This window comes from Rhinolophus sinicus, chromosome 9 (assembly GCF_057876585.1).
Source record: "Rhinolophus sinicus isolate RSI-liver-muscle chromosome 9, RSI-T2T, whole genome shotgun sequence".
NCBI lineage: Eukaryota > Metazoa > Chordata > Mammalia > Chiroptera > Rhinolophidae > Rhinolophus > Rhinolophus sinicus.
The window spans coordinates 20,601,736-20,612,482 of NC_142509.1; the positions used below are offsets into that span (position 1 = coordinate 20,601,736).

A 10,747-nucleotide genomic window follows, 5' to 3' on the forward strand; every position below is an offset into this window, starting at 1 on the left:
CCTAATTTTTTTGAAAGCAGAGGATCAAAAGGCGGTGACTTAGGTAGGTTCTGTTGCCCAGACATTGGAGGCAGTCTGTGTCTTTGGTGTTTGGGAAATATATACAACTTAATTGGCAAAGGCAATTGTTATTACTCAAGTCCATCAGTCATTCATTCTTCACTTTTCTGTTTTCCAACGCAAGTAAATGTGTTAATTTTCACCTTTCAAAATATTATGCAAACCATTGAGAAATAAGTTATGAACACATTTTATAAGGTAGATTTGTAAAAGTTATAACTCAATTAAAATGTATAAAAAATATAATTAATTTATCCATTTTAATCATGCATTATTGAAATACGATAATGCTCTTTCTTGTTATGAATTTATACTAAAGCAATGTAATGTGTAGCTAAAATAATAAATTATCAAGTGAAGAGTATGGTAAAAAGCATGATACTCCTTCAGTAAATGTATGCACACATGAATTAAACTGTTGTTAGACTTTTAGGAACAATTATGAATCATGTAAAAAAATCAGAAATAAATCCATTAATTTATATATATCTCATGATTGCTTCAGTATTTATTGTAGGAGAAAAGTATGACAAATCAATTGGCGTAGCAGCTCATTATATAATTTTTGTTGTTAACAGGAAGTAGAAGTTGCAACATTTTATAAAGGTTTCAGGGGAATAAAATTTTCTTAAGACTTCTGTGTTTCGTATAAATTATTTCTGCGGTTGTCTTCATAAACATTTGTAAATGAGAGACACAGTTTATCAAGAACAGGATTTGTACCCACCCCCAAATACCTGATGTTTTGTCCTTGGCCTTATTTATAGATGTATTCTCTCTAGGTCAGAGAATAAAAGACATTGCTACTTAAATAATTTGGTCATGTTAGGGATTACTTCATGTGCCCTGGTCATTTTACAGGCCAGAAGTCAGGTGCCATTAAAATTGTTGCTATATTCTAGTTGGTATATTTCAGCACATCTCAGCATCAAGACCATGCCTTATGCAGAGTTTTCAATGAAAGCAACTTATCCTATAAAATGCATGAACTTTAAGTGGTGAATCTACCACAATTTCATCATAAAATGACATGGCCAAAACTAACAGTAGAGATTCAACTCCTGGTTTTTGTCATAAAGTCATTGAGTGACAGAGCTATAGTTTAAAAACTGTACAACTGAGGTCCAATCAAGATGGCGGAGGAGGTAAACGATGTGCTTGCCTCCTCCCATGACCACCTTAAAATTACAACTTAATTATAGAACAATCAACCTGGAGAACCATCTGAAGACTAGCAGAACAGAAGTCCTATAACTACGGATATAAAGAAAAGGCCACATCAAGACTGTCTCATCAAAAATAAAAATAAAAAAGTAAAACTTCTCTATCTATGATCTTTCTTCCATCGCAAGTTCCATTTTATCATCATCCTTGAGACTTTCGGTGTATATGGAGTAGAAATGAGGTACTAGAACTTCTGTTTTAGCAATGTGATAGATGCATTATCTTGCTAGCTTTCCTTTAGGAAACAAATAATAATCCTCAATAAATACTAGTTTTTATGTGCATCACTGAATTATCAGGAGAATAAGGGATTCCTGGAAGCCAAAAACTAAGTGTAAGTAGCAATCCAGAGAGGAAAGAGGTGGGTGAATAGTTAAGCCACCTTTTGCTTTGAGGGCATTTACAAAATCAGGGTTATACTGAGCTTATTAAGTTTTCATTGGCCTCATGGGTGCTGAGGGCAAAAGAGAAAATCTATGCCCTTACTAAAATGAGAGTCTAATATGTGATACACATACACATTAAATCGACATACACACCCACAAAGGGCTATAACCTCAGTGTGAACCAAAAATAAACCTGCATTCCTCCCCTTTCTCAATTCCCAAGAGGACAACAAAGGAAATTACCTTCCCCAAATCCTATTACTGGGTGGAGGTAAAGAACTTCCCCTTGAGAATTAACGGCCATACACTGGCCTCACAGATATCTATCTTGAATCCATGCAACCTAGGCAGACTGGAAACACCTTAGGCCTCTGAGGCTTGAGTGGAGCGGTCCCAGGTTAGTGGTGCCCTCAGGCTCTCAAGGAACCCGCTTCCAAATCTGGCCTTAAATAAAAGTTCAGGGAATGTAAACTCCCAATAAAATAAATCCCAAAGCATGGAGGGAAGCAAGTTTCTTTGCTCGAGTGCCAGTGGAAATAAACATCAAATCAAAGCTGAAAAGACGATGTTGGAGTTACTGAAGAAGAATATAATTTAGTGTGTTTTATATGTTTAGGGAAATAAGCTACATACTATCTGGTTTCAGCCACATGACATTGTGGTAGTTTTGTTATTTCTAGACTAGCACAACCATGTTTTGGAATAATCTCAAGATTCTTCCTACTGAAGGGAAATCAAGTCATAAAAACAGATCAAGTGACAGAGGGTCCGAGGAATCACCAGAAGGAAGACACTCAAGTGTAGACTCTTTGCAAAGCCACTCCGAGCAAGGTAGCATCTCCAGAGAAAGTGTCTGCTTTTGAGATAGACTGTGTCGTCTTACCACTTCCAGTGAGAGAGGCCCCTCTGAGAAAGGCAGTTTGTTGGGAGCCCAGGAACTCCAGCATCCGAGCTTGGCTCCCCGACCTTCACCTGAGCTCAAAAACTGGACATGGGTGCATAGTGCCCTGATTTGCAAGTCAGAACGACTGCCTGGGATCCTAATCTTTCACTTTCCGATTGCTCACCTGACATCCTCAATTTAATGCAGCTATTGCTGTTGTACAGCAAAATCGCTGTTTTAGGAATGCCAGCTATTGCTGTTGTACAGCAAAATCGCTGTTTTAGGAATGCCAGGGCAAAATCACTATGAAAAATCATATCTGTGTTATAATTTTTTTCAAAGCTGTTATTATTTGTGTATAGTTTTCAAAAGCATGTTCTTGCTGAACTAGAATTGAACCAAACTAAACCTCAGTTAAGATTTTCAGAAACCCAAGAAGACCCTAAAACATGGTGCCAAAAAGTTAATTGCCATGCTCTGCAGTCTCTCCTTGTCTTATCTGAAACAGGTTTAAGGTACAGAAACTTGGTAGTGATTTGCTCTTTTGTAATCAGGTTAGGTTCTCTGAAAATAAGTTTCTACTGAGTGGTGACCTGAGGATTAAAGCTATTATCTTCTACATTGTAGTAAAAATTAACAACAAATAAATTGAGTGCTCATAAATAAATAATTAAAAGGTTAAATTCTATTGTGTGTGAATCAGGGTTCCTTGAAGACTGATTACAGGGCAGGAAATGCACAAGAGTGTAAAATACCTTGTTACACTAAAAAGCAATAAAGACTACTTGGGTCATGTCACAGAGATTGAGGAACCAATTTGGAACTCCCACTGGACACAGAAGAAACAGTCTGAGCATCAAAAGGAATAACTACAATAGATTAAAGACATCGAACTTGTTTAAATCCAATAGTTTGTAATGATACTTTAAAAAAGAGCAAAACTCATTGGTTATATCTGGACTATATTAGGAAACCAATGAATTATTTTGGAAATTGGTAAATGGAATAGAACCAAACATGTGACCTGCCTTTCCTGTGCAAACTGTACCTCAAGGTTACCAAAATCTTAATGAGCATGAAGTTTCCATTTAGATAGAAGAATTCTACCAAATGAATGAAGAAGGAATGATAAACTGTCACTATGTACAACCCTAAAGAAATAATATAGTCATTGTTTATAAGTGGCTATTAATGTCACAAAAATGGTGACAACAGGTATCATGTCCCACCACCATCTAAAAATTCTCCTGTCAAAACAAACATCTAAATCTGATTATGCCTCTGTATCTGATTGCCAATCTATAGGGAATACCTGTAGTATTTTTCCCATTTGTTTGGGTCAGAGGAACATGTTAAATGACACCATGTAGATGTAATCAAGAAAATCTAGATTGGGGAAGCCATAGGCCAGATGGCCTGGTTTCTTCAACAAAGTAATTACAAAATAAAAAAAGGAGACAAAATAGAGCACTAGTAACATGTAAATTGGGACAGTATTGATCTGACTTAGAAGTTCCAGGGACCTTGCGTTGTTTGGAAGAGGGTGAAAATATTGATGCACTTCAGTTTCTAAGTTAAATATGCTCTTTAAAATTCTTGCCAACCACTAAAATGTATATTTCTAAGTTGTTGGAGCGTGGGGGCCGTAAGACAGACAGAGAAGGAGGTAGTCAATTAAGAAAACAAAAAGAAACTGAAAAGGCAGAACGGGTGGCCGGTTAGCTCAGTTTATTTAGAGCCGGGTGCTCTTAACAGCAGGGTTGCCAGTTCGATCCCCACATGGGACACTGAGCTGCGCCCTCCACAACTACATTGAAACAACTACTTGACTTGGAGCTGATGGGTCCTGGAAAAATACACTTAAAATAAATGAAAGTTAAAAAATTTTTTAAAGGGTAGAACAAAAAGCTGTAAAATCATAGCTATAAATCAAATTATATCATTCCCAATAAGTATAAACTAACTAAATTTCATAAAGTTGAAGAATGGCAGATTGGGAAAGAAAATCCAGTACATGTGATTCACGTGGGACTTGTCTAAAACTTACTACAGAAAGGTTCAAAGTGAAGAATGGAAAGGATAGAGTTGGAAAGCCAATCTTACCTTTTTTAAGAGAGCATGATGAATTTATTTTACTTTCTTTTTCAGGTTAAAGAAAAAGGAATTTAGTTTAGAAGAAATATATACCAACAAGAATTATATGTCTCCTCCTGCAAACAGGTAGGTACATGTGAGTAGGAAATAATAGATGGGGAGGGCTTCCAAAATGATCAGTGTACATTTTCATTTCTTTAACTTCAGAAAGGGTATGTTCAGTTCTTCCAATGTCGGGTCTTGGAAATAGCTAGAATTGATATTTTCAGTTCCCAGCACTTGAATTGGGGTCTGGTAGGATGGGAAAGAAATGTATATTGGGTTAGATACGGAAAATGTAGTCTCTTTTTAGTTTGTTCTTGAGTTTTTACTAAATATGCTGGTTGTCTTCTTCAGGGCTAATAAATCATGGGTCTTCAGATGTGATTCCAAACCTAAATACAGAAAGAGCTTCACTTGGCTACATTTGGGTCTGAGTTCTGTTCAAGTCATTGAACACTTAACTAAGTTCTGGTTGTGTCTAGGTTGTAGCCAGAGAGTTCTAGGATTTTATCCTATTATGCAAGACAAACATTTGCTCTAAGACATTTTACAAGACTATTCATTGCAGCATTGCTAAATAACGGAAAGGATTGGAAAGAACTAAATATATTCATTAATAGGGTTCTGATTAAAATATGATTCATCCATATAATGGAATACATTACTATATAGCCATTTTAAAAAATGAATCAGATGCCTATGTACCAAAATGGAACAGTCTTAGTTATTGATAGGTCAGAGAGGCACAGTGCATAGGGCAGTGTATGTGGTTTGCTACCATTTGAGAAAGAAAAAAGATCCAAGGTGGAGGATATATGCCCCAGGTTAGCAAACTACAGGCCAGATCCAGCCAGCGGCCTGTTTTTGTTGTTGTTGTTGTTGTTTTAATGGCCTGTGAGCTAATAAAGGTTTCTGTACTTTTAAAGGGTTGTTTAAAAACAAAAAGGAATACATAACCGATATATGTAGCTCATTAATTTTAAAATTTTACTATCTGGACCTTCACACAAAAGTGCTGACTTCTGATAATATATGCTTATTTATGCATGTCTATACATTGAATGACTTGGAAGGATACACAAAAAACTATTGCTGGTGTTGCCTGTGAGGGGTTGATCTTAGTTTTATTTTTTACCCTTTTGTCCAGTTTCAGTTTTTTCACTATGTGCTTATATAGTACATATTCATGTGTGTGTGCGGATATACATATATGCAAAAAAATAGATAACTGGCCAGAGGAAACAGTTGAGTAAGGAGTTGTTAGTGCAAGTAGCTTTCAGCCCCTGGTGACTAGAAGGGTTGCCATATGGGTCAGAGTGTTGGTGATTCTGAATGTGCTTCCCCCTTAGGTGTTTAGAGACCATCTTTGAGGAACCTAAGGAACGAAATGGTACGTTAATCTCAGTCAGCCAACAGAAGAGGAAACGAGTTCTAGAATTTCAGGATTTTACAGTCCCGCGAAAGAGGAGAGCTCGCGGTAAGGTCAAGGTGACAGGCAGCTTCACCAGGGCCCAGAAGGCGGCGCTGCAGAGTCGAGAGCTTGATGCCCTTTTGATACAGAAACTAATGGAACTGGAGACCTTCTTTGCCAAGGAAGAGGAGCAGGAGCAATCATCTGGTTGTTGAGAAGCAATTTGGTATCGGGGTCTCAATGTTAGATTTGCTGGGCCTCCTTGGAAGAAGTTGCCTAACTTTGCCCTATACCCAAATCATTCAAAATGCAGACCATGGATTTTTACCTGTTTCCAGATGCAACCTTTTAGGAACTGGTGAAGGAGGGTCCTCCACTTCTACTGCTGAGTATAGAACCTCAGGAATGCTCCCTTTCTCCTGGAAATGGTCCTGAATGACATCTGGCCTCCCCCTCCCACTCTGCCATCCACAGGAAGAGGACACAGCATACGTTCAGTAACACTAGGATTCCAAGGACTCACAGCATTTGCACGCCCACGTGAAAGTTCTGCGTTGTTTACGGTGGTGCTAGACCAAGGTTATCTAGAGATGTTGCCTAGGGAGGGGGACCTGGCGTCCTGTTCTGCGAGGTCTCACTGGCTCATTTCAGTAGTTCAGGAAAGATGAGCTTGTGTGTTTTCTAATCCTTTGAGTTTGTCTGCCCAGAACCTTGGGGGAGTGAGAGAGAGAGAGAGAGTGAATGTGTGTGTGATGCTTTTTCCCATCATTTTTTCCTCCCCTCTGTGACTTTGGGTCACTAGTGCCAGAGGAGCCCATCCAGGCCCCATTCGAAGTAAGTTGCACTTTTTAATGTTGTGGTGTTAATTTCATTTGTTTTATTTCCTTTTTTATTTTTTAATTGCTGCATGTTTGGAGCCTTTAAATGTGATTTTAAAACAAATTTTTTAAGACATTGAGGAGAAAGACAGTACATGTCTTCAGAATATATGATAGGCATTTGACCCAGTTTATCAGTGCATGGTATGGGATGATGGAGAGACATTTTTCCATTCGTGTTTCAAGCCCCACCTCCACCTTCTAGTGTAATGCATTAGAGGGAGTAGTTTTTCCATCTGGGTTCTCATTCTTGCCCACTGAGTAGATGTATTTATTTTAATGACAGAAGTAGGAGCAGGTTTCTCTCCCAATCATTTAAAAAGTGCAAAGGTTGGGTGTGGTCTTAATGGGTTTTATCTGAAGTGGTGGTACGTAAGAAAGTTGGGTACCACGGCTTGGCTTGGGCGGTAAAAGAGGCCGACCCAGAGTGTTTGCAGCTGTCAGAACAACCTGCTCTGAGACTGGGGAGAGGCAACAGGCCGTGGTTCAAACCCAGTAATGCCTTCTTGTGGTGGGATCATGAAACTCCACGGCCAGCCCTCTCTGAGGACACCTCATTGTACTCTGGTCTCCTGTGTCAAACCTACTGGAAATGTTGTGGAATGCCAGAGTTTGCTGAGTTTCTTCTTGTGTGCCCACAAGAGTCTGGGGGCAAAAGGATGCTGTGTAGGTCAGCAGGCCCAGAGTTTTCATTTCTTTTCTGCTAATCCTTGTGTCCCTCCCCCTGCCTCCTCTCCCCTTCTTCCCTTGTGTTTTATCCTTTTTTTCTTGCGAGCTAAACAAGCTTTCAGAGAATTAACATTCCTTGGCTGGTGAGTGGGATGCTAGACCCAGCCTCAGGACACTGGTCACCTCTTCCCATCTTCCTAGGAGCCATTGCTGGGAAGCAGCTGCCAATGGGAACTAGGAAAGCTCCAGAGACATTTTAAAGTTAATCTGTTAGAGGAGAGTGAGTGGTGCCATCCTGGAATGTCTCTCCTAGGTTTCTTTTGTTCCCCATTTGTTAGTGGGTGGGGAGGTGGGGTGGGGTGGGGGGTCTCTATGTGCCTTTCCTTTGCAGGTTGACAGTCTATGCCACACTGGAGCAGAAAAACTGACCTGAGCAAGAAAAAACAAAGTGCCACGTCCGTCTTTGAGGCTCACTGCTTCAGACATAGCATTTAGTAAGTGAAATACACACCCGGTACTCCGCGGAGGTTTGTAAGGCCATGGCCAAATAGCATTAGGCGCGAGCCAGTGCTCTGAATGATGTGAACCAGATTCTGCCCTTCTAAGTCCCCTTTGCCCAGACTGGATGGACGTGAGCTGTTTCACCTCATCCGTCTTCCTTCCTGGGACAGGGTCCTGAGACACTATCCGCTTCTCTATTCTTTTTGCTTAAGGGAGCGGGATGAATAATACATTGTGCCCCCGTACAAACATTTTTAGGGAACTCTTGCTGGACAAGCTTGCAAACTCCCAGTGAGTCGACAGAGCCCTGCTTGCTGGCTCCATTGCTAGTGTAGGTGCGTCCGCAGTGTGGCAGCCATGTCATCCCACAGACTGAAGCTGAGGTGGGTACAACTGATGATCACCCACATTACAGAGATACAACTTCATGTTTGCCAGTTAGAGGCATGGCATTTGCTACGGCCAGGTGCAATGATTTGGAACATTGCGTCTAGGAAGGGAGAATTGGAGGAGGCAGAGACCCGGGCTCCCTCCTTGTCCTGGGAATGTAGGAAAGAAGCTGCTCTGAGGCCAACCCTGTCTGTCCCGGAAATTCTTGGCCTGCCCTCTGGCTAGGGCCCTTCCCTTTCTCCAAAGTTAAGAAAGGGCCCCCATTGCAAACTGGAGATTGCTTACCTGAAGCTGATACACCCGGTTCTAGCCATGCTCAGCCACACCTGTCTTAACACCTATTTTCACATTGGCCTAATGAGTTGCAGTGCTGTCTGGTACCTGCGCCCAGTGGGAGACGTTAGTCAGGCTGGCGTGCCAGCTGCCCAGAGCTCAGGAGGTCTGGTTCTGGAGTGGGAGTTGGTCACTTCTGAGTTTGGGGACTTCCCACTGAAATGGTGGGGAGTTACAGTTAATTAATTTACTCAGTACTGGTGGTTTGGTGTTATTAATACAGGAAAGAGGAGAAATCTCAGGTCCAATCAGGGTTCTGCCCATCAGTTTTTCACTGAAACTATCAACTATGGTTTTTTTTCATCTTCCAGTTTTTGGCTATGTTTGCTTCCCCCACTCACCTTTCCCTCCTTTTGGTCTCCTCTCCAGCTTCATTTCTCCTTTAGTTTAAATGTACCTCATTACCTGTTAAAGCAGATTATGTCCACTTTTTCTTACTGACCTGACTCTGAGAGCTGCAGCTAAGGGAGGTACAGTGGAAAGATAATGTAGAATTTGCCTTACTTGGAGCCTGAAGAACTCAGAAACTCATGCTGTGAATCCCAAAACTCAGCGCTCCTCCAAGAGCTGTGAAAATCATGACACTTTGTCACAATTTTGCCTGAAAGAGTCTTTTGAGCGGTTGCCAGAGCCAACCTGAGGTAAATTCCAGATCCCACCCTCTGGGCGTGATCCCCCCCTCCCTGGCTCATTCCCAGCCCACCAGGCCAAGAGCAGCACGGAGTGTGCATGCAGGAGCCGGGCCGCAGATCCCACGCTTTGGTGCAGCCTGATGGAACACAGAGCCGGGATTCGTCTGCAGGCTGGGATCCCATCTTCTAATCAATGCCGTTGTACGTTAAGGTCCGCGAAAGACCAACTTTTAGGCAGTGATGATGTTCTCCCGTTACGGGGGTGGTGGGGGAGTATGCAGTTGGTGCTTTCTTTAATTCCCTTGTTTTGTTTCTGTAATCTCCCCCTCCCCTCCCCTGGTATCATGGAAAGGACCTCTTAAACACCACATTGTGGGTGGCTGTATCCAAAGTAAATAATTGGCCAGAAGTGCGGAGTAACCTTTCCTGGATTCATGCAAGGGAAGGGCTCCTTACCACAACTGAACTTCTTAAGTAAAAAGATGGCTTAGGAGGAAGGCTCAAATTTACTAAAATGAAATTTAATATCTAGCCACAAATTGAGCAGCAATGGCTATTTTGACTGTGAAGTGAGGGTCCCCATGTAACCCGCCCTCGAGCACAGCATACTCAGATTTGAAGCTTGTTCATTGTGTCTTTACGAGCCCCTCTCTGGTGCTGAATTGGATTTGAATTCTTGGTGAGAGGCCTCAGCATCTCCTTGGGCTGGTCCGGGCCAGTAAATAGCTGCCTGTGTTTATATATTATCACGGTCAATAGTTCAGTGAAATTTGTACATTTTTTGGTAATATTGGCATACATGATGCCCCTGCAGTTCCTTTTCTGTTTGGTAGTTTGTGACTCTAAAATTCCCACTGTTATGTGTGTTAATTTATGAAAATAAAAAAACCTTTTTTTGAAAAGCTTTCAAATAAGGCTATTATTCTTATGGCTTGGAAATAAGTTAAAATTTTGCCTGCTAATGTCATAAGGTGGTATTTTTTTAAATACACAATTTCAAAATTATCACAAAAAGCATTATCCCTTCCAAAGAGGTCACCAATTTCTGAGGACTGTCCTGTGCTCAGAACATGAGTAGAAGTCCACCTACAGATGGCCTTCTAAGCCTGCAGTGGAGCTTTTTCAATTTACTTAGTGGTGGTAGATCATCTCTTGTGAAGGAATTTGGTATTTGGAAATGGCTGAGACTCCTTCAGATCCAAGGCATACCCAGTTAAATAGGGTAGGGTTGCTGAGCAAGTGTT

The 10,747-nt window shown here is 41.0% G+C and overlaps 1 protein-coding gene across 18 annotated transcripts in view; it reads left to right on the forward strand.

Moving 5' to 3' along the window:
• The window catches only part of PRR14L (proline rich 14 like), a 47,250-nt gene extending 36,836 nt beyond the window's left edge, over positions 1-10,414 (forward strand). For all 18 annotated transcript variants that reach the window (XM_019754253.3, XM_019754251.3, XM_074321507.2 and 15 more), the window contains 2 exons: positions 4,702-4,773; positions 6,039-10,414. In XM_019754253.3, coding sequence (XP_019609812.3) covers positions 4,702-4,773; positions 6,039-6,315 — 349 coding nt within the window. In that variant the 3' untranslated portion in view covers positions 6,316-10,414. The remainder of the gene's footprint in view (positions 1-4,701; positions 4,774-6,038) is intronic.
• The last annotated feature ends 333 nt before the right edge of the window (positions 10,415-10,747 follow it).